General features: G+C 36.1%; 1 protein-coding gene across 1 annotated transcript in view; it reads left to right on the top strand.

The window, feature by feature from the left end:
* The first annotated feature begins 16,565 nt into the window (after positions 1-16,565).
* Positions 16,566-23,987, top strand: part of zfpm2b (zinc finger protein, FOG family member 2b) — a 46,173-nt gene continuing 38,751 nt past the window's right edge. The window contains exon 1 of the mRNA XM_084132063.1: positions 16,566-16,975. Within this exon, the coding sequence (XP_083988189.1) occupies positions 16,936-16,975 (40 nt within the window). The 5' untranslated portion in view covers positions 16,566-16,935. The remainder of the gene's footprint in view (positions 16,976-23,987) is intronic.

The raw sequence follows: 23,987 nt of genomic DNA, 5'->3' as shown, positions 1-23,987 counted from the left end.
AAGCCTATGAAAACGATAGTAAACTGTTTTTAATCTTCCAGGCAATGTAGCCCTCATTGCTGTCTATGTCAAAAAAGTGTTCCTAAAGACAGTATCAACAAAGATGGAAATGTTAAAAAAAATTGTTTCAGCATGAATCAATAGAGATCTTTAGAAAAGAAGTGTGAGACTTCAAAAATGCACCAGAACATTATTCATTTGTTTATTAAGATTAACCTTACTTTTAAATATGTACTCACATAGCCTTTTTTTGGAGTAGGGATCTTTTAGAGAGGGGAACAGTATCCAGGATGTCGCTGAAGACCTCTTTGTCAACCTTTTGTCAAAAACCCAGCATCATGGGAGTTTTGCACAGGCAAGAACCTTTTTTTTTTTTTTTTATTATTATTATTTATTTTTTATAGTAAATGACAACAGACATCTATGGGAGAAGATATTCCTGAGGATTGCAACGTAGCAAAGTGGAATAACTGTGAAGGTTTTATTAAAGCACTTACTGTCTTCCATGCAAGCTTGTGTGTTGTTTAAGTTGTAAAGTTCAATAAATTGTCCTTTTGAGGTGGGAATACTGTTCTAAGTTCTGTTTTATTACTGTTCTACTTTCATGTTAACATGTATATGTATGTATGTATATTTATGTTAACATGTATAATATTCAAGCCTTACATATCAGCAATTGAAACAGTTTGTATTTTAACATTTATTCTGACTTACAGAGTAAGTGTATTACTGTAAACTGTTTTGTTAAACATCATATCACAGATGCTGTCCATGAGCTGCAGAGAGATTGGGTTGGGTTGTGGGTGATGAAGTGTTCGGAATGTTTTTCTGTGTCTCCTCATCTTTCTCTTTGCTGCTGATTTAAAAGAACGGCCTCTCTTCACCTCACACTGTGAGATTCCCCCATCTGCTTCCCCTCCATTTCATCAGCGCACAGATCGACGGCAACCCTTCCCTCTATCACAGTCACCTCACCGCATGCCACGGATTTGAAGATTAGCTACTCCCATATTTTCCCTTTCAGCGTTTATCTCCTACAAGACACAGCCATACTGAAAAAGGGCAAAATCACAACGAGCCACACGGTTTCTAATGCCTTCAGGCCTTTTAATTACAAAACCAATGAATAAACTGAGCTGAGGAGCGGTTTATTTTAAAATTAAGGGGACACATTTGATATGTTGTTTGAGCCTTCTTCAAAATGCCTTGTCTCGTACTGCTGTCATTGCATTTTTTTTTTTTTTTTTTGATATAGACAATGAGGCCATTCTTAAAATTGCTTTCATTTTATTGTAGGCCCCTTTCATGATTTTCAGTCTTGCACTATTGTAAATTATCAGATGTTTCCAATTATTTATATTGTATGATGCATGTTAAACTCAGCTCTTAACATGTTAAAGTTTAGCAATAATTGTACACTATTCTGAAACCCTCTGATGTACTGACAAATCCATCCAGTGTCCAAGACAGGCCCCAACATCCCAGCAACCGAACATAGGACAATGTGGTTTAAAAAATGGATGGATGAATGGATGTACACTGTTCCCGAGACCCGAGGGATTGCTTCTTCCATCTTAACCTACTTTTAAAAATTAGTTTAAAATCACTAATGCCCAAGTGTGATGCAGACACCAGTCATATTAGCTAATTTATTTTACATGGAACAGGTTGCCTCATGGGTTGCAAAACGTTGCAATCACATGACCAGCCTGATACTCACATTATCTGGGTAATCACATTATTAAACATTGTTTGGATGTGTTATGATGTGCAATATTTCTTTTCTTTTTTTTAATAATAATAATAATAATGTTACAATTTTTTTTGTTTAATGCAATGATCCATTGATGTCTAAAAGGCTACTACTCTTTGAGGCCAGTTGAATAAGTATGATGGTCAGAGTTGAAACTTCAGTAAAAACAAATGGGAAATAAAGACATTCATTGTATGATACAGATAATGAAGCAGCACAATGATGGATGTTTCATAACTCTATAAGAGATCCTCGTATATAGAGATGACACTCTGAGAGCTATTGTCTCCTCGCACGCTAACAGCTGTCTTTATCTTTTGTTATGACACTACAATCTCTGACAGAAGCCTAATTACTGTTTAAGTTAATTACCAGCACTACACTGATTCTCTGCCTTCAGTTCAAGGCTCTCAGCAGCTAATTGACATGTCGGCTTCTGCATATTTGAACCATAATGGTGGCATGCCATTATAAAACCTCTAATGATCAGGTGCTGGGCATTATATGAGGAAGAAGGGCATTTTTGTCCAGGCCTCTGAACTCCCCTCACCCCATGTGATGACTCTCTCTGCCCCCATCGCTGCTCTGATGCACGAGATGCTACAGCGGTGACAGCGCTAAGAGAGGATGTTCTCAGAGAGAGGAAGTGAGCATGTGATGGATAGTAATTATGGAGTTGTTCATTTGATAATCCTGTCTACTGTCCCACAGGGAGCTAATTAAACACTGGGAGCATTCATTAAGCCTGCACCTGTCTCACTGCAAATGATAATGGGCCAAAGTTCATCTAAGCTGAAAATGTCAATGACGGAATGGAGGAAGATATGGAAACAATGTAAGAGATGTTGTCTTGATCGACTCAAAGCATCAATGCACTTTATTTTTGATGAACGACTTTATAATCTAAGCTCCCTGGGAAAACGGTTTTATTTAAATGTGCAAGTGCTTGATATTGTTTTCAGATTTTTAAGGTGTCCTGTGCTGAATTTTTTTTCCCTACTTAAAAACAACATGAATTTAAAATGGATTTACTTTCTTAAAGGGGCACTCAGTAATTTATTTCCTCATTTAAAAAACGCTGTACACATATTTAATTAAATTAATTAATTAATTAATCTAAATCAGGGCCACAGTCCTACAGAGTTTAGTTCCAACCCTGCTCCAACATACACATATGTAGTTTTTTAAAAAGCTTGAAGAACTTGATTAGCTGGATAAGGTGTGTTTAATTAAGGTTGAAGCCGTCCAGGAACTGAATTTGACACCCCTGACCTAAATAATGGCACTGTTATTTAATAATTCAATAATTAATGCTTCTTGGGAGAGATTCCATGAGAACTGCTCGGGAAGATCTCCTGGCCGTGATTAAAGCATTTAAAGGACATTTGCTGAAGTCTGTTTGTCGATTATTCCTGCGCAGGAAGAAAGCTAGTTAGGGAAGCAAGTTAGTTAGGTAGACTATATATTAAAGGAGACGTTAGGGAACGTCATTTGGAGATGACCCAGGGAACGTCGATTGGAGACGACCCAGGTAGACTTAGAATAGAAAAGGAACGTCGATTGGAGACGACCCAGTTAGTTAGGTTTAGGGAAAAATCTACGACAATGTTCAACTGACTCCAACATCTTCAATATTTATAACATACAGGCCAAATGAACAGAATTATTCAATCTAAGATGGAAATGTCAGTGACAGGATGGAGTAAGTCAGAAAACAATGTAAGAACTGTTGTCTTGAATGACTGGAAGCATCAGTGTTTTTTTTTTTTTTTTTTTTTTTTTAATGAACGACTTTATAGAGTTACACATTTAGCAGACTCTTTTATCCAAAGTAGCTTACAAGAGAGGAACATAACAATACACAATGCCAGGTTTATTGACTACTAGACTAGACAACTAGTAGAAAAGTGTGTGTGTGTGTGTGTGTGTGGTTCAGGGGCGTAGCACCAAATGTTGGGCCCCAATCACAGAACCAAGGGGTGGGCCCCTCACAACACCACAATATATATCAATTTCCTGGCTTTTATCATGATAGCAGAGGTCTAGGGGCTATGTAACTACCATATAAGTTTCAAAACAGTCAATCCACAGAAAAATGCACAAAGCCTGCATAAAGTAGCAGTGCTTTTTCACAAGCCGTTGTGACTTCCGTAACCACCTCGAGCACTGCCCACCGTCCCTCCCTCCTTTTGCCCAACCCCAGACGACATCATTGCTGAGTGTTGCCAACTTAGCGCGAGCTCTTGCTTTCTCCCTGCCATCATTCTCTCTAGCTGCGTCTACCCTGTTCAGTGAATGGCTGAGAGGAGCAGCAGCTACATAAAAAAATGTAGTCATTCACTATATCATAGCTACTCATTCTATTGTCTGACAAAAAAATAAAATAAAACTAATAATAATAATAATAATAATAATAATAATATATATATATATATATATATATATATATATATATATATATATATATATATACATATACATATATATATATATACATATATATAAAGGAAATGAGAACAGCTTTATTTGACATTCGGCTATATTATATTATATTATATTATATTATATTATATTATATTGTATTATATTGTATTATATACAGTATGTGAGCATTCATTTAGAGAGAAAACACATTAGGCAAGCAGAACGCAAGTACGACGCGGTGACGTCATGAATATGCTAATTAACGTATGACCTCATCTAGCGACATTTAGGGAAGGCGTTAGCTACTTTCAGTTGAAAATAGTTGGCAACACTGAGATAAAAACTATTTACAGGCCAGAACGAGTTTCTATAACATGTTTGCAGGGTTGAGCAATGTAGCCAATCACAGACATGTGTTGATTTCTTGAACGCAAAGGCCAATGAGATGCATTTAAGATAGAATCCACCCACCGCTTAAAATTGTCTCTGTCAAAACTGAGTTTTTGTTCAGTGCTGAATTCTGCATGCTGGCAAATCCTCTGATTAGGCTATAACAAACGAAGTGTTGACATTATGAAATATTTATTGAGCAGTCAGCTTCATTGATAATAACGGAGCTTTGTGAGATTGTGATGATGAACTGATGATGAATAGGAATTATTAAGGGAGCGCACTTTGCGCTATTTCTGTCATGCCAAACTATGCATGTAGTAGCTGTGGTTGGCCTGGCCATGCGTCACTCAGAAAACAACAGGCCAAACAGAAGAGAGGCTCATGAATATTAAGTAGACAGGCCAAAATCGACCTGTTCTTGGCAGAGCTCCTGAGAAAGGAGCTGTAAATTTAACCCCTCCACCCGGGTCCTACTCGCCCCGTTCTGATGCGGGTCTCGAACCCGGGTCTCCGGCATGAGAGTCAGGCGTTTGACTTTGAGCAAGGAGGCTGAAGACTGCAGCCTCTAGTGTCTATCGCTAGAGCACCTATTGAGATCAGAGGAGTGAGGTTTACTCGCACAGCAACTTCTAGCTGGCCTCCGTTACATAAAAATATATTGAGATAGTTTTTGGTACTTATACCACAAATATATATTCTTAAGGACATCAAAACCTAAAATAAAACTTCAGAAAGGTTTACAATATGGGACCTTTAAAATATATGACTGGCAGCTCATTCCACCAGAGAGGAACAGAGAGGGTTAAGGTTTTGGAGAGTGACTTTTTGTCTAGTTGTGAAGAAAATTAAAGGCATCGCTCATTCAGTGACCTTAACTGACGGAAGGGAGTGTGCACATGTAGGAGCGAACTGAGGTAGGGAGGTGCTGTTCAAGTGTTCTGTTCAGTCCTGAAAACCAGCATTAAAACCTTAAAATTGATTCTGGACCAACTGGGAGCCAGTGGAGTGAGATCAGGTAGTCTTTATAAGCCCGCATGGGAAACCAGTTTTATTTTTAAGTTATACAATTTTAAAATATCCTCTGCTGAACATTGATCAGTTTTTTTATTTTTGTTTTTTTACTTAAATATAACATCAAATCAAAATTTACCTTATTTACTTTCTTAAAGGGTCTTTTAAAGGGTCTTTTAAAGTTTAGTTTTACACATTTCATTTTATTATTTAATTTATTTTTTTATTATAAATAATGTAGCTGTTATTTAATAATTCATGAATCAGATATGCATCTCCAACATTTTCAATATTCATCATAACCTACAGGCCACCTGAGCAGAATTATTCAATCTTATTTTCATAATCTATTGTTATAGTGTTATCATATTAAAAACATAGACTTGTATTGGTAAGGGGAAGTACTGATTGATTATATTTTGAAAGGATGAAATTCAGATCCAACTTTGGGATCACTTAAGACCAGGCATTTTTGTTACATTTTTACATTGTTCGATTTTAATTATAAAACAGAAAGTTCCCATCCTGTTCCCAGCTGCACATCACTGCACATCTTCCAAAGAAACCAACTATCTTTGTTTACATGTTAGAGAGTTTACTTGTTTGTGCAAAAGTGACACTTTATGGATTTTCTTCATGAAAATAAAAATAAAATGTGTGTCCTTAGTATTTGTATTTATTATTATTGTGTTGATTTATTTAATAAAATGATTCACAATATATTAGGCCTTTATATCTTATTGCTTACATACTTACATACTTTAATTTGATAGGTCTTTTTGCATTTATAATAGATGTATTTTTGTTATTTTGGAATTGTAAAGATTATTTTTGCTACTAATAATGTAATACTGATTATGTAAACTGTAAAAAAGCACACAAAACCACTTTTAAAAATGGATAATTAATTCGACTCCTTGCTTAATGACTTGTCAAAATATATTTCAGTGATCTCATAACCAGAGTCGGAGTGACAGGGGTTGAATTTGCTCTGTGCGAGTGTTATAAGTAGAGGTGTTGTTTTCTTAATGATTAATTACCTAATGTCAGCGTGTCTGTGCGAGGGGTAGCCACACACAGAGACTCCGTCAGGTTGTTAGTATGTGTGATGATTAGCAGTCCAAGCCCATAGGGACACATATTAATGAGGCCACATACAGTGTTAACAATTCATATCAATTCTTAAGGCAGGGCCTAAATTAATTAAGCTCTCATTTACAGGAACACAGAAACCCCTCTGGATTTAACCCGAAGAGAGAGTGTTAATAATGCTTTTTGGAGTAGCATTTACACAATTAATTAATTATCATTAACAGCAAGTGAAATATAATAGTTATCAAAAGGATGTTAAGGTGATGTCTCAATAATGACGAGCCTGATGCTTCACTCTCTCTATGGTCAGTCAGCAAAATGTCATTTAGTCTGAGAATTGCATTTCAAATATGACAGTATATTGCGTCTTGCTAAAAAATTGCATCTTGCTTTTAAAATGTGTATAATTACAGGAAATGCATAGATATCTATGCAACATTTGGATAACTTTATCCAAAGTTAAATTTATTGCTCTGATGTTAATATCAGAAGCAGGACTTATTGTGCTCAAAATCTATCACCTTTGTCTAAGATAGAGCGGTATATAATGTTCTTCCGTACCTCATATAAATCGGTCTTGGAGGAATTTGATGAGAAATGATTGAGTTATCTTCTAAAATTTTAGAGGAGACATGTGAGATGACTGACTAGGGTCTTTTTCTTGACAAGACAATCTGATCTGATCTCAATTTGGTCGCATTGTCTAAGAGAAACAGATAATTTGTTATGAGTTCACATTGAAGGCTACATTTACAGGACAACGATGTACTAAACAGAAAAGTTTTTCCTTTGTATTTTTTTTTTTTTTTTCGCATACAGGCGACGATGTTGTCAAAACGATCCCAGATCCACGAAAATGACTAAAAACGTTGTATTATTCATGCCAGGCCAGTATGTCACATTGTAAAGAAACACTACGCACCAATAGACCGAACACGTAATATGCATGCACACTATACGTCACCTAGTGTGAACAACGTCAAAACAAAAACATAGTTACACCTTTACTATAATAAAATCATGGCTAATTTTCGTTGGGCCCCCCAAAACGGCGTTGTCATGTAAATTAACTCCTAAAATGCACAAAAAGTTGTCCGCTTTCAGTTGTTTAGTTGTCAGTTTTTAGTTTTATTTGTTATTTTTATTAAAACAGTGTCATGTAAACGCCCCCTAAGATTTTTCTTTCCTGTTGGATTGGATGACCCAGAGGAACATTTTTGTTGATCAAATGTCTTTCATAGCTCAAGAGATCTATATTGAGGATCTTTAAAGGTCCCATTGCATGAAAATTTCACTTTATGAGGTTTTTTACCCTTAATATGAGTTTCCCTAGCCTGCCTATGGTCCCCCAGTGGCTAGACGTTTTGATAGGTGTAAACCAAGCCCTGGGTATTTTTGAGAAAATGAAAGCTCAGACAGCGAATCTAGAATCTTCCCTTTATGTCGTCATAAGGGGAAAGGTTACCTCCCCTTTCTCTTCTTTGCCCACTAAAAGAATTTGGCCCGCCCATGAGAAAATAAGCTGCGCGAGCGCGATATTGTTTTTTCCTCGAGAGACATCATGGCTTGCAAACGAGCGAAGCATGGCAGTTGCTCAGTGTTTGGATGTACAAATGAACACAAAAGTTTTTTTTTAGTTCCTTCATCCGAGCCTCTGAAGAACCAGTGGGTTATGTGAATTTCTGATGTGTAATTGTTCAAGTTCAGACAGATAATCTTTCTCTCAAAGTCGTTCAATACTGTTTATGCATCAGTAAATCAAGCCAGTGACTAAACGATCAACTTCACGTTGTTTCTCTTAGTAGGATGAAAATAATCTTACTTAAACTGTGATTTAAACATATACAGAAAGCGATCAAAGAACAGTCCCTTTCCAATCGCCCAAGCTGTCAATCACACAGCGCGAGTTTATCTGGACACTTGCCAAAACTCGTTATGAAATCAATGACGCTGTTACGCTGCACAACGAAGCTCTTACTGTACTTACCTCATGTTTGCTTTGGTGAAATCATTAGAGTGCAGAAACTGCGTTGCAATGACAATATCTTCATTCACTTCATTCATTCAATCAACAGGCTGTCATCTGCTCAATGCTCATCACTGCAACCTTTTATGTGATGGGAATAGATCTAAATACTTAAAAAACGTCTCATGATTCGTTAATCCCGATAGCTGTAATAGTAAAAACGTATAATAGCTGTAATAGTAAAAGTTTTCGAGAGAATTCCACATGTAATGCTAAATATTTCATATGCAAGCATGTCAGCCAATCACAGCAGTGGGCGTTTACACTGAAGTCTCACAGCAGCCAATCACAGTGGGCGTTTACACTGAAGTCTCTCAGCAGACACGCCCCTTCAAACAGAGCGTTCAAATCAGAGGCTAAAATCAGGCTAGGAAATATGCCTTTTATTTCTAAATTATAACAACTTTTGATCTAAAAAACATACTAACATTATAAGGGCACCCCAGGAAACATTATAAAATAATAAAATAATCCATGCAATGGGACCTTTAAGTATCAAGCTTGTTGTTTGTTGATGTTTCTCCAAAGATAAATAAAAACAGGCATAAATGAGACAATTGTAGACATACAGAGAGTACAGAGCTACAAAACCGTTAAAAAATTAGGGGTCTGTAATATTTTTCTGAAAGAAATAATGCTTTTATTCAGCAAGGAATCATTAAATTAAGTAAAAGTGACAGTAAAGACATTTATAATATCATAAGTGATTTCCATAGAAAAAAAAACTTATCTCGGTTTCCACAAAAATATTAAGCAGCACAACCTGTTTCAACATTGATGATAATAATACGAAATGTTTCTTGAGCAGCAAATCATCATATTAGAATGATTTCTGAATGATCATGTAACACTGAAGACTGAAGTAATGGCTGATGTGTCGGAGGACACATTCCAAGGTCGGAAGGCATCAAGGCACGTCCGAATGTAATGTTAGCTTCACTTCCTGTCTCCTGAGATACCTTAATTTGATCGATTTTTGAAGGCAGCATAGATGTATCCTTCCCAGATGGAGTCTGAAAGTTGCGGCTGATCATCAGTTTGTGTGTAAATGTAAATTTTTGATCAATGTTTTCCACTTATGATATAATTTCTAGCGAGAAATTAATATTGTAGTAATTAAATATTTCAATAGTTTTCACTAAAGCTCGCTCTATTTTGCTGTAGATCATTAAACCGTAACACTGCCTCAGAAGTCTGTCCGAAATCAGTTTCGTGAGGTACCTTCGTGTGCAAAGGCTGCCTGCAAAGTCATTGCCTGATTGGGCAGCGAGGCAAAAAGTCTACATTTTCGGATGCAGCCAGTGTCTGCCCAGGTCTGGTAGCCTACACGTGGAATCCACACGTACCAGATGTGGGCCGGACCTGGACCAACACTGTTGCTGTCTGGGGTTTGATTAGGGTTGGAGCTAAACTCGGCAGGAAAGTGGAAAGTTGAGAACCCCTGCTATAAAACACTTAAATTAGCAGACATAATTTGGTCTTGGACAGTCAAAAAAATTGAGGAGAAATTTTCATTTTGAAATCTTTTGATTCCAGACTTCAAATCTGAGCACCATGTGAGACATTTGTGAGATCTGTGAAACTCTTGAGGAGACGGTTTTGGAGACTTTATATCAGGTAAAAATCTGAGAAACCAACATTTTCATTTGATGATCTTTGCACCTCATTGTTGTGTAGGAGAAACAGCTGAAAAATTAAAGAAATGTCATTTGTGATATAGGCTATAATAACTTTAAAAATTATTTAGAGCATGCAGCGCTTTTAGTATCCACACAGAAACAAGATTGCGACGACCGGCCCTTTTATCCCTTATGCTTCGGTAATGTGTGATAGCATCACAGCGTGTGTATGTGTCCATGTACATGTGGGACAGCCCCCGATTTCTGGCCCCAAGCTCGTTCCCTTTCCATCAGCAGCCGTTTTCAGGTGGCATGCAGTAATTTCATGGCTCGTTGAGGGTGCTCAAAACCTGGGCCACTGTCACTGTTAACTTTCCTCTCGCCTGGAGCTTTTAAATGAAGTTATTAATCCAGCAAACACAAGCGGACCGGTCGCTTCCGTGGGGAGGAGAAAAATTCACTGCCCCCGTCGACATCCGTGTCGCTACGAACCGTGTAATGGCAATTTCATTTGTTTTTTAAGATAACTTTGACGTCACCTCAGTGGACGTTATACCCTTTCGGCCCGGTCGCACTTCCACTTCCTCACCACGTCGCGTGCGGCGTCCTCCATGTTTCCACCGCATTGGTTTCCCAACCTCCATGTTCTGACGGTGCATCTGTTTCCTGTTTAATTGAATCAAGCCTTTTGAGTTTCCATACTCTCCCTGCACTGTGTAAATGTGGTAAGACCACAGAAGTAAACATCAGAGGTAGTAGGAAGCAGCTTTTGCCATTCACGGCTTATCACCAAAGACCCATATGTTCACATAATATGCCTCCAATTTGAAGGAAGGGATAACATTGTCTACAAAATATCCTTCGCAGACAATGTTGAGAGACTAATACATCAAACTAAATTTGTTTGCCTTACTGTAAATATAATCTTCTACTTTGTTTTTAGGGGGGAGTTAAAGCTCTCTTGTAGGAGTTGAGTTATTTTAGCAAGATTTGGCCGTTCTAGATTTGTTTCTCTCTTTATGGATAGCACACAGGTGGGTAAAAGGTTGGCGGGGATGATGTTTTGCCAATTTATTTTATCAAATGAATAAAAACGAACTTCAAATATATCTCACGCCAGAGGCGAAAACATATGCAAAACCCATTACACAGGCTTCACCCTACCCCATTTCACACTATAATTCTATCAGATATCCTTTTAATGGCCTTCAGAAATGTGAAGGTGATGGAAGGTAGGTGCAAGGAGTTGAGGGCTTCAGACAAGCCAGATAAAGTAACAGGATGAATTGTGCCTTAATTGTTACAGGTCAAGTCAATCTTCTCAGAGAGATGGGGGGAAACGCATGGAGATGCATGCCACAAAAGTCCAGACCTACCTCCGTAGTTTCTTGAGAAAGATCTCAGTATTGTTTGTTGGATAGATCTTTAAGAGCACTTAAATCATTCAGGATTTGATGTTACATCCAAAACCATCATAGGTGATTAACTTTGTCCCTTATGACTGTTCTCTTTATTTACCGGATACTGTATATAACCAAAATAAATTGAACATGGCACATTTGATACATCTCTATTTCTATTTCAGTGGACAAGTGTTTCAAATTTATCATTTTGAATAATTAATGCATCAAGGTTATCAACTAAATTTAGGCACTTTTACTTTTGGGAGGTACATTTATTGTTTCACAAGTTCATGCTCATGTAATCTTTGAATATAATGATGGAAAACAAATTAGGCTTGCTGTCCAAAATAGGGGTGTTGAACTTGAGACTCAGCTCTGAAGTTTGTTATAAAATTGATAAAAATAAACGTGGAGCTGGAACAACTCGTACTTCATGGTACTGAAATATGGGTAACATTTTACAATAAGGTTTCATTTGTTAACTTTTAATGTTTTAACATGAACTAACCATGAGCCATTCATTTGTTACTGTATTTGTTAATCTTTGTTAACGTTAGTTAATAAAAAAATAACGTATTTGTAAATTAACATTAACATTAACAAATATTAATTATTAGTTCATGTTAACTAATGTAGTTAACAAATGTTAACTAATGAAAACTTATTGTAAAGTGGTACCGAAATTTGCAACTCTTGCATTATATTTGACAAGATAAGATGAATTTACTCATCCAGAACCTTCATTTAGAACATAAAGCAAAACAGGGCAATTTTTTTAGTGTAGCTTATTGAGAATAAGACATTTCAAGAATGTTGTCCCTTATGAAAAAAGTACACTTTAACATTATTTTGAAAAGAGTACTTCCTACAAAAATATACCTAAGTGTGAAATGTAATGTTTTCGGACACTTAACTGAATGTTAATTGCTATACCAAATTAATATATATTTAATAGCTTAAATGTATTAATTAAATGCAATTAGCTGAACTTTAGAGTACTTTTTCTGAGCCACTTAAGTAGGACCTAAGTATATCTTTATATGTAACTTCGTAATGACTTCTATTGTCTTTGAAATATAATTACTGCAAAATAACAAGGATTTATGGTAAACTAAAATAGATTTTAATCTAATTTATATTGAAACTTGCATGTCATGTATTTGAATACATTTGTAATTACAGTAATGATGAACTTTAAATATAATATTGAATAACACACTTAAGTTAAAATTATAATGAAGTACTTTACATGTGCTTTGTGTTGATCAACACATCAAAATAAGTACTTGTTTAAAGCATTGCAAAATATACTTAAGATTGAAAATAAACAGTCATCAAAGTTTACTCTTTTTATACACTTAAGTGACCTTTTAGTTCATTAATATTATATTATCTACAAGAACATTTAAAATATATATATACTTTTAACATTTTAAGTATACTACAAGTACACATTCAGTGCAATTAAGCACACTTCTTTTTCACAAGGGGTAACACTTCAGTCTGAACTAACCAAAAAGGGATATACTCATATTGGTCTCTATTGATTGCATCTAACACTCTTCAAAATAAAAGGGTCCAGTAAAAATATATAAGCCCATTAGGTCTTTACAGCCATAAGAGAAAGTTTCAAAAATAACATGTCATTCTCTAGTTCTTTAAAGCATCAGTGATCTTGTGTTTTAAAGAACCCAGAAATAGTTTGCTCTGAAGAATATAACACCAATAACTTATACCCACCAAAGAAACATATACTCCAAAACTTACAGTGAATAATGCTTCTTGACAGGAACCTTTTCAAAGAACCATTGAAGAAGTTTTATTGTTTTTAGGAGGTTTAAAGGTTAAGTGGTTGTGATTTACTGTAAGAGTGCTGCATGCACTTTCACCCATTCTGTATCTTCTTTTTCACAGAGGTCATTCTGTCCTCTGTGTTTTATAGACTGTCTTTCCCCTGCCATCATTTTACAGCACAGTTATTTACATCGCCCTCTCGGTTGAGCAAGATACGGCATAATTGCATGTTAGTTTTTAATTATAAAAAAGTACGGCGATGGGTTGTAAGGTAGCATCACATTGTTCCCGTCTTATCCGTGCTCTGTGATCGTGTGAGCCTGTCTCCTGTGCTAAGTGATGATAAGCCTGCTTTCTATGCTCGCTCATAATTAATCCATCTTTGGCGCGCCCCCGCCCTTATCGCGCTCGTTCCCGCGTCTCAATGGAACTGGAATTCTCCATTGATATCTCCCATAAAAAGAGAGTTGCAAATCCTTTAGTTGAGCCTTAGATTGAAGACATGATTCCCATTGCGCTAAATCTCAGCATCTATACTTTAAATTACAAACAAAACTGACTGTTTTGGTGACACACTTGGAGGAATTTCAGTCTGTTGTATATAGTTGGCCTACACTTGACACAACTGAATGTAATTTTTTTGGACAATTAATTACTTGCCAATTGTGATTGAATGAAAATGTATTATAGTGAAATTTTATATTAAATGCAATTAGCTAAACTTTAGAGTGTTTTTTTTACCCTCTTAAAGGGAGTAGAATCTTCACAAAAGAAGATATTTTGAAGAATGTTGGTAACCAAAAAGCTGCTGGATCCCATGACTTTCATAGTATGAAGAAAAAAAAAAGAAAAAGAAGAAAAAAAACTATGGAAGTCAATTGGGACCAGAAACCGTTTGGTTACCAACATTCTTTAAAATAACTTATTTTGTGTAAATACATTTTTGGGTGAACTATCCCTTTAAGTACTTCTTTATATTATTTCATAATTACTTCAATCTTTGAAATACTGCCAAATGACTAGCAAACATTTATGGTAAACTAAAAAATACTTTAATTTAATTTCTATTGTAACTTGCATATCAAGTATTTAAATTACTGTAAAAATGACTAGGTGGTTGTCCTGCATCCTCAATAAACAAGCTACAGTTAGTTCAAAATGCAGCCGCTTCAGTTCTCACCAGGTCAAGAAAATATGATCATATAACACCAAGTTTATCATCTCTACACTGGTTACCTATTGAGTTCCACATCGATTACACAGTATTTCAACTGACCTATAAGGCCCTAAATGGTTTAGCTACTATGTATTTAACCAAACTTCTATCACCTTACAATCCATCACGATCTTTAGGGTCGCAAAACTCTGGACTTTTGGTTGTCCCATCTAAGTCCACTAAAGGAGGGAGAACGCTTTCGCATTTGGCTCCCAAACTGTGTATGCTCCAAAATAATGTTCAAGGCTCAGCCTTAAATCTAGACCAAAGATCTCTTTAGCCAAGCATTCACATAAAGCATCTCATAAATTTATACTCCAGTTAAATCAGATCATATTCACAAGATTAACTTTGCCTAATGTTATGAGCTATGTTTTTTTTTTTTTTTTTTTTGCTTTTCTGTTTTTATCTCAGAATGCCCATCCCGAGGTAATTAGAGAGTATGTCTGCTCCAGTTTGGATCCAGTCTGGATCCAGTCTCTCATGAAACCTTCAGATACCCAAAACCTGCTTTGAAAAGTTATGTATTGTGAAAAGCTCTATGCAAATAAATGTAAAAAATACATATATTTGAAATGATAAAATTGCTATTTAGTACATTTAAAAAATTGCATGTCATGCATTTGAATACATTTGTAATTACAAACTTTACATGTGCTTTAGTATGTTAGGCATCAAAATAAGTGTACATATTTAAAGCAGGACAAACGATTATTAAAGTATAATTATTTAAAATGCACTTTAAAGTAAAACTTTTAATTTGACACTATTACAAAGTGCACTTTTTGTCCTTAAGTGTGTTAAGAAAGTCATGAAAGTGGACAGTTATGAAATATATACGTTTAAGATTTGAAGTACACAGCTTGTGTACATTCAATACAATTAAGTGCACTTCTTTTTCACAAGGGTGATATGATAAAATAGGTTAATAATTAGGTGTATATATTTTAAGTAATATTCATTGACATTTCAAATTTTTTTGCCCAATCTGAGTCAGCTCAGAAAGTACCAAAATCAGAAGCATCTATGGTCATTGCTTTCTATAGTCAGCTCATACATTCAGAACTAAAGTGTGCAGTAAACACTGTAAACAGCCTTCTTTTTTTATGGAAGAGAATGCATAGTGAAACATTTCAAATAGTAGTGTGCAATCATGTTGAATTCAGCAATTGGCATCCAACCATCATCTCGGAAATAAAAATTATTGTTTCAAATTTTGTGCAAAATAGTCTTATCTCTTTGTAGTCTGATCAATCAGTCAGTTAACAAGGACATGCTAAAAATCACGGTTGTTATTATTTCCAGTTCTTTCTCACACTGGGAAAGTAAAAGTGAGCACATTGCATTGTGGGATTTAGTGTTGCACAAAGTAAGCTCTGGCCCTGTCTCAAATGGTGCACTTGATGTGTATTTATGTCCTGCAGAACCAACGGTCTAAATGGCATTACATCAGGAGTGGACTCAGAGGAGGACTTCAAAGACTAATGGTGCCATTTGGGACAAGGCCTCTGTTGCATACTGCACATTTTACCAAAATGTAGTAGATTATCCAGTCATAACATCCCATAAATAAACAACATTTGCAAACCACACAATGCATACTGTATACTGCAGAAATAGTATGCATAGTATGGTAGTAGGCTACGCAATTCTGAACACAGCCACAGTTTTAATCTGTTTAATGTAACATTTTACTTTGTGTTTTACATGTGTTGTTCTAAAGATTTCCAGCTAATATAATAAACATAACCAAAACATGTAACACTTTTTAAAAAACAAATCAAAACTCCAAAATGAATCCAGAAAGTTATATGTTCACCGTATTTAATTAGACCTGATACAAAAACATCCTGAGAGGAAAGAAGAAGAAGAAAAAAAAAAAACCCGAAAAGGTATTAAATACTACAGTGCAATGAGTGTGACTTGGCTGTAGTGTGTGGAGTGTGTAAGTGGTGCTGCAGCTCTACGGTGCACCGCTGCGCTCAAACCTCCTGCAACAAAAGCACAACACGCGCTCATCTGCGCTGTCAGTGTGCGCTCGGATCACAACACAACTTAACCCTCTACACGACGACACCAACTAACCCTGACTGGAATCAGACAGACACTGAAACACACCCGAGTCTTACACACAGCGCGTTTATCTGTGTTTGGATGAATCGCAGTATCATTGTTTAATCTCGAGTCCAGCGCGCGGAGCAGGAATGTCCCGGAGGAAACAGAGCAACCCAAAGCAATTCAAACGTGAGTTTGCCAACGCGGATTTTACTCATGCTTTTTTCTCTCTCTCTCAAAACAGATGACAGTTGTTTATAGTAGTTTTAATGCAGATAAAGTTGAAACTAACGTTTCTTTTAAAGAGATTTGATATGCATTAAGCTATTGATCAAGTGATTGATCGGAGCAGTCAGATGTGGATCAGAAAATCAAAGGATTGTTTTGTTTCATTGTATGAAAAAACTATTATTCTTCTTTGATAATACAGAACATTTAAATTTTGAGATCATTGGAAAGTTTGAAATGTAGCGTACAACTCTTGATTTGTTTGAATGGCTGCATGCAATGTTTGTGTACTTTTAATACAGTGCTTTTAATAAACTGAGAAGTATACACTATTTAGGCAAAATATATATTTTTAAATCAGAACTTCCTACATTTTTCTATATTGTTTGAGAAATTAATGTAATGAATAAAATGTATTTGGAGTGAAAATAATGCAACCTGCAAGTTTTAAAAATTGCAATACTATGACACTTCTTTGAATAAGGCAGACATTGCAAAATGGCAAATATCTGTTAATGCATCTCGGAACTACAGAGAAGACCTTTGGTTGACGCTTGGAGGAAATTCAATTTTTATTGAAGCAGACTTGAAATAACACAAGGACAGCTCTCCAAAATACGTAATTTATTTCCAGTCATGGCACACCTCACTGGAGTTTTTATAGTGCTGAAACTGTTTGCTTAGCAGTCCAGGCATATCAGCTCTCATCATGTCTGTTTCTGCTTTTCAAGGTCTGCATTATACAGAAGGCAGTTGTTGTGATATCTCAATCTGCAGACGTGTCCCACATATTTCTGGAGTGATTTGAAACACTAGCACTCAGCAGAGAGTTCTTGAAATGACTGTAGGCTAGAGAGCGCAGCAGCACCTGTAAAGAGCACAGCTTTACCAGCCACCTGCTCATAGCAAAGGACAAAGAGGTTGTTATGGGTAGAGACGTTCCTCTTTTTTTTGGTTACATTTTGTTCCCAATTGAACGCACTTTGCCCTGTTATCTGAACCCTGGCGATTCGCCCTGGATTTTCATATTTTGCCTATTCCATTCTCTGGTGTGCCCTCTGTGAAGCAGATAAAGCCAGAGCACTGAAAGAGCTCCATTAATTTGCCCCGATGACTGTGCGATAAGGGCAGATAATGGGCTTGATAAGCTGGGGAAGATATACCATCAGAGACCCCATTATTACCATTAGAATTCCAGGCCAGCAGTCTGTTCCAGCCTGATAATCCCTCCCCCATCCTCCACTTCGCATGATAAGACAAGGAATAGTCAGTCCGCACTCTCTTTATTAGCCCGCCTGGATATTCCGATAATATGGTGATAAATTATGTATTTTCTTTTCTCCAACTATTTTAGCCCTATTGAAGGATCTGTCTTTCTCCTTATGGAGAGATAAAAAGGGCATTTTGGGTCATCTTTTTTTTTTCTCTCTCTCTTCCCATGCAGCCCTCCCCCTCTGCTGCTGTTTAGGGTTTTATTGTAATAAGAGTTTGATGGTAAAGTGAGATTGGATGGCCAAGGTGTCTTGGTGGGAGAGTAGCCGTCACTGCTATCAGATCAGCATCTCAGGCACAGGCTGGTACCAGCTGTTCATCTCAACCTCTTATCACCTCCATGGCCAAATGCAGTGTAAATTTGTCCAAATTGTTGGTCGGTGCAAGGCGGATTCTCCAAATAAATGACAGCGGATTAAAAATCCAGAATGCGCCGAGTATAGGTGTGGTTTCCATACAAGTATAACATCTATTTTTCTTTCAAACTTAAGCTTCATTTTCATTGTTATGTTGAGGGCATTCTTATTGTCTGTGAAACAGTGAATACTGATTCTGCATTTTATCTTTGAAAATCTTTGTATTTTTAATTCCAAACTGTAGATTTCACAAATTGACAAAGTGCCTTGTCTCTAATGCAAGAAAAAAAAAAAAGATTCACTCTTCGTCTCTTTCGTCCCCAATATTATAATAGTTTTTAACTGATATCCATATAATGTACGATCAGGCCATCATTAATGCAAAATAAACCACTTCAGAAAATGCAACGGCCTCTGTATTTGGACTACTAAATGTTTTTGGTCATAGTTAACGTGACATACCTTTGGTTGCTTTGTTAGGATACCTGTTTGAACATGAGGTGAACTGATACATACATACATCTACTAAAATCACCTTGACAGTAAAAAAAAAGTCTTCGCAGAAATGAGGCAATCAGCATTTGTGTGCAGATATTTATATTTTGATATTTAATTCAATGATATTGACATGTTTTTAATGCTGCGTTCCATTTACCTCGTCGTATCTGGAAATGACGTCACACCCGAGTTGACCGCGTTCCAGTAAACTGGTCAGAAAACTAAGATGGACCTGTCCAGGCAAACCTTTGCTGTGCTTGTTCTTTCAGAATACAAATACATAAAAAAGCACAGATTTTGCACAGATAATGCTGAGTATCATATCCACAAAAAGAGGTTGGATATTGCGTGCACCACTGAGTTTGAGACACAGACAAACAGAATTGCTAATAAACAACAAAGCACTACTGTTTCACTATGTTTGATGCACTGAGCAGCCATATTGGATTCTAAATTCGAGGTTGTTACACTTCCCCTCAAGTTTCCCAGTCGCAACTCCGACTTGAGGGGACATTCCAGTTAAAAGTTCCTTTTAAGGACTAGGACTTTCCCACTTATGAGGACAAATGGAATGCGCCACAACTGTAACTTAAAGGGTTAGTTCACCCAAAATTGTGTAAAAATTCTGTCATTAATCACTCACCCTTACGTCGTTCCAAACCGTTTTGTTCATCATGACTTTTGTTCATCTTCGGAACAAAAAAATAACTTTTTGATGAAATCTGAGATTTCCGTCCCTCCATAGACAGATACGCAACTGAAACTTTGACGCTTCATAAGGTTCATAAAGAGATTGTAAAACTAATTTATATGAATTAAGCGGTTTAGTCCAAAATTTTCTGAAGAGACACGATCGCTTTATATGTTGAACAGATTAAAATTAGTCTTTTATTCACATAGACATTCATCAACTCACACATCAGTTGTGGTAAACGGTAACGGAAGCATTATCGCTTCACGTGCGAGAACATGAGGTTCATTCTCGTGTTCCGCAGCACATTTGAGCTTCCGCAATGAGGGTTGTTCTCGCGGGTCAAGCAGGTTCGGTTGAACCTCAGTTTATGTTCGCTGATCAATGTTTATATATGAATAAAAGCCTAAATTCAATCTGTTCATCATATAAAGCAATCGTGTTTCTTCAGAAAATTTGGACTAAACCGCTCAATTCATATTAATTAGTTTTACGATCTCTTTATGAACTTTAGGAAGCGTCAAAGTTTCAGTTGCGTTGCTGTCAATTGAGGGACAGAAAGCTCTCTTGTGTTCCCAAGATGAACGAAAGTCTGTTTGGAACAACATGAGGGTGAGTAACTAATTAATGACAGAATTTTCATTTTTGGGTGAGCCCTTTAAGTGTCCAAATGGGGCCACTGTCTGTGCTTCTAACTACTGAATGTGATAGCTATCTATTTCAATATGGTGTAACTGCCAATGAAGATTTGCCACATAAGCTAGTTTCAGCTCTTGCAGCAGTGAACTGTCAAAGTATTTCTCTTGCTCTCATTGTTCATAATACTTAAATTATTTATTTGGTGGCTGTCATTCGTAGTTGTCGGCGCTAACTTTGTGCTGTCAGAATATGATAATTTATTTCATTATTATGCCCTATCAAGGATGTCAGATTTGTTGCCTCTCCTTTATTCTTTTTTTAATCCGTTTTGATTAACTTCATCTGCCAACTGTCAGCGTGAGGCATCCCTCATTCGTGAGCTATCTCTCATAGATCAGTGCAATATGAAGAGAGGGCTTATTGCATGCCAACTTTCTCCCCAGCATCTGTTCAGCACTAATGAGCTATGAAGTGCTGTGGCTCACTAGGCTGCAAAAAGAGGAGGGGAGATGGAGAGGACAGGACAGGAACGCCATGCAACTGGCTCACCCTTCTCTAGGAACACTTGGAGAAATCCGGACAGTTTAGGAATGTAGCCACTATTTGTCTTTGTTAGTTGCACAGAACAATTCCACAACTCAGTGATTTGTAATACCTGGATTGTAGTCTAAAGCAAAAAGCCATAAGAGGCTGTGCATTACAGTAAAGGTAAGGGGTAAAATCACTGCAATCCACAGCCTTGAGGGACTTTTAAAAAAATGGTGCAAATACAATATAAATTATTACCAAAATAATAATAAAGAAGCATAGAAACACAGCGGATGATAATGATAATTTTATATATATATATATATATATATATACACACACATGCTACCATTCAAAAGTTCGGTACGATTTTTAAAATGTTTTAAAAGTCCCGTTTATGCTCACAAAGCTGCATAATTGATCAAAAATACATTTTAAAAACAGTAATATTGAGGAAAATTATTAACATTCAAAATAACTTTTGTAATTTCTTCAGTGTCACATGATCCTTCAGAAATAATTCTAATATGCTGATTTGCTACTCAAGAAACATTTCTTATTATTATAAATGATGAAAATGTTGTGCTGATTAATATTTTTGTGGAAATTTGACATTTTTCAGGATTCTTTGATAAATAGAAAGTTTTTCTTTGAAAATATTTATTTAAAAAAAAAACATTTATTTGAAATAGAAATAGTTTGTAATATTATAAATGTATTTATTTAATTGTTCAGTTGATATTGGCTTCAGTTATTGAAACGTCTGTATCAATCAACCAATACAAAAAAGAACCAAAAAAAAAAAAAGCAGACAAAAATACAAATGTACAAAAGACTATCCTTAAACAGCATCTGTAGGCAGCCTCTGGGACAGTAGCTCTAAAAGAGGCAGACAGAATCAATGCCAAAAACAAGATAAGCGAGATGTTTATTTGACGAGCCTTTATCATTGATGCCCCTGCCGTGCTAGATGTCCTATCAGTGAGGTCCAGCGGCTCTAAGGGAACACGCCACTTTTATTCTCCTCACCTTCATTGAGCCTATAGAGTTCAATGATGTTAAATCAATAACTGTTGTCAGATGCACAAACTGGTGGTTGGTTTTGAATGGGAACAAAAAGACGGCTCAATTAGAGTGTACTTAAGATTTGTTAAAGAGCTTGTCCTTCAAGTTACACAAATGTCCCTTTAAATCATGCCATTTTACATGGCGGCCATCTTGGTAACTTTTTTTTTTTTATGCCATCTGTAGGCAAGTTGTCTACTTAAATGGGAAAAGACAGAAATTGCCAAAACTGTTGATCAAGATTACATTTGAACAATATATGTCAAATCAGCAATACATTCTGATAACAAGGGTATCATACAGCAAATAAAACAACCACTTCTTTAGCTTTAGCTTATTTAGCTTTTTGAAAGGCGGTACTTCAATACTCACTCATTTTACTCTTCCGTTTATTGAAAGTGCTCCATGTTCTCTTCCTTATACTATTTTATTTCATAAATCAAAGGACTTTCATTAATATTATGAGAGAGACTTTTGAATATTTTCATCCTGTTAATGGCTCCATGAAAAAGGAATTGCTTTGTTGACAAACTAAAGAGATTATCCTCCGGTTTCACAGTCAATGCTTATGCCTATTCCAGACTAAAATGCATGTTTGAGTTGTTTTAACTGAAAGCAACTTGCACTGAAAAATCGTAAAATATATCAGTGACATTGTTTTGCCTCAAGATGCACACCAGTAATGTTTTTTTTTTTTCTGTGGCACGTTTATAAAATCTACTTAAATGTCCTAATTGAACTAAGACCTAATCCTGGCTTAATCTAAACTCTGTCTGTGAAACCATGCCGATGTGTCATAAATGTACTCAAATGAGCGATCTTGGAATATACTTTCTTCTGTAGATTGATAAATGTCTCAAAATACCAAACAACCGAGCAAATTCTCTCCTGGCCAGTTGTGGAAATGAAGTATATCTTCCTTCTGTGAATGTTAAGAGTTCTGTATATGTTAAGTCTGTTACCTGCAGGGAAGTGCTGGGATTTTGATTAGATCAGATGGTTACAATATCACTTAAGTTATGGAGAGAGAAATATATGCTGTTTGTTTATTGGAGGCATTCATTTTAATGATTAGTGTCTATCCAAACAAAGATGCTAAAAACATGAAACGGTCAAAAATGATCTGGTATTTGGCATAAAAAGTCTTATAAAATGCTTAATAAATGAGTTATTTAAAAAAGCCAAATATGTTTGATTGTACAGTGGCTGTTGGTGCCACAATATATGGTGTTTGTTGGGATTAGAGAGCTCTGCGGTCTAATTTTAACTTCAGCACCTCCACAGCAAATGTGATGGCATGCTTTTAAATGCGGAGTGGAAAATCGCTAATGGCACAAATCCGGAGGACTAATAGGTGATAGCTGAAGTTTGTGCAAGCATCTTTTGCGAACTGCGCTTAAAAGTTCATAATTCAAAGTGCTTTTGGGGTTCAGTCTGCAAAGCTGTTGATATCAAGTGACAGCCTTTAAGTTCTTTAATTACCTTAGTGATTGCACAGCACGCTTCCAGGATACTGGAATTATGTTAAAGCTTAATTAATAGTTATGCTTTCTGTTTATATCAAGGATTTTTCAGAAAATTACATGTCAGTTGTTTGGAGTGGTTTATTTGCCATGAAGAATGAACAGAATAAGGATCATGACAGATACTTTTCAAAAAAGATCTCTTCAATATCTCTGTTGTTTTACCCAGACAGTATGTTAACAATTAGCAAATTGAGACTTATGTGTAAGTCTGCCGCTTCTCAGATTTTTCTCCTGGGAAAACAACCCAAACTCTCACATGGATCTCCTGTAGACTTTCAGAAGAGTTTTGTGAAGTCTCCATTTAAAAGCCAGAGATCTCAGTATGATCTAAACAAATTACATAATACTACTATTTTCTACATTTATTTTAAAGCTCCATAATCTTACTGTATACCAAA

This window comes from Abramis brama (genome assembly GCF_963993115.1).
Source record: "Abramis brama genome assembly, chromosome: 12".
Lineage (NCBI taxonomy): Eukaryota > Metazoa > Chordata > Actinopteri > Cypriniformes > Leuciscidae > Abramis > Abramis brama.
The sequence above is the reverse complement of the archived record's forward strand: the minus strand, read 5'-3'. Positions and strand labels throughout refer to the sequence as shown.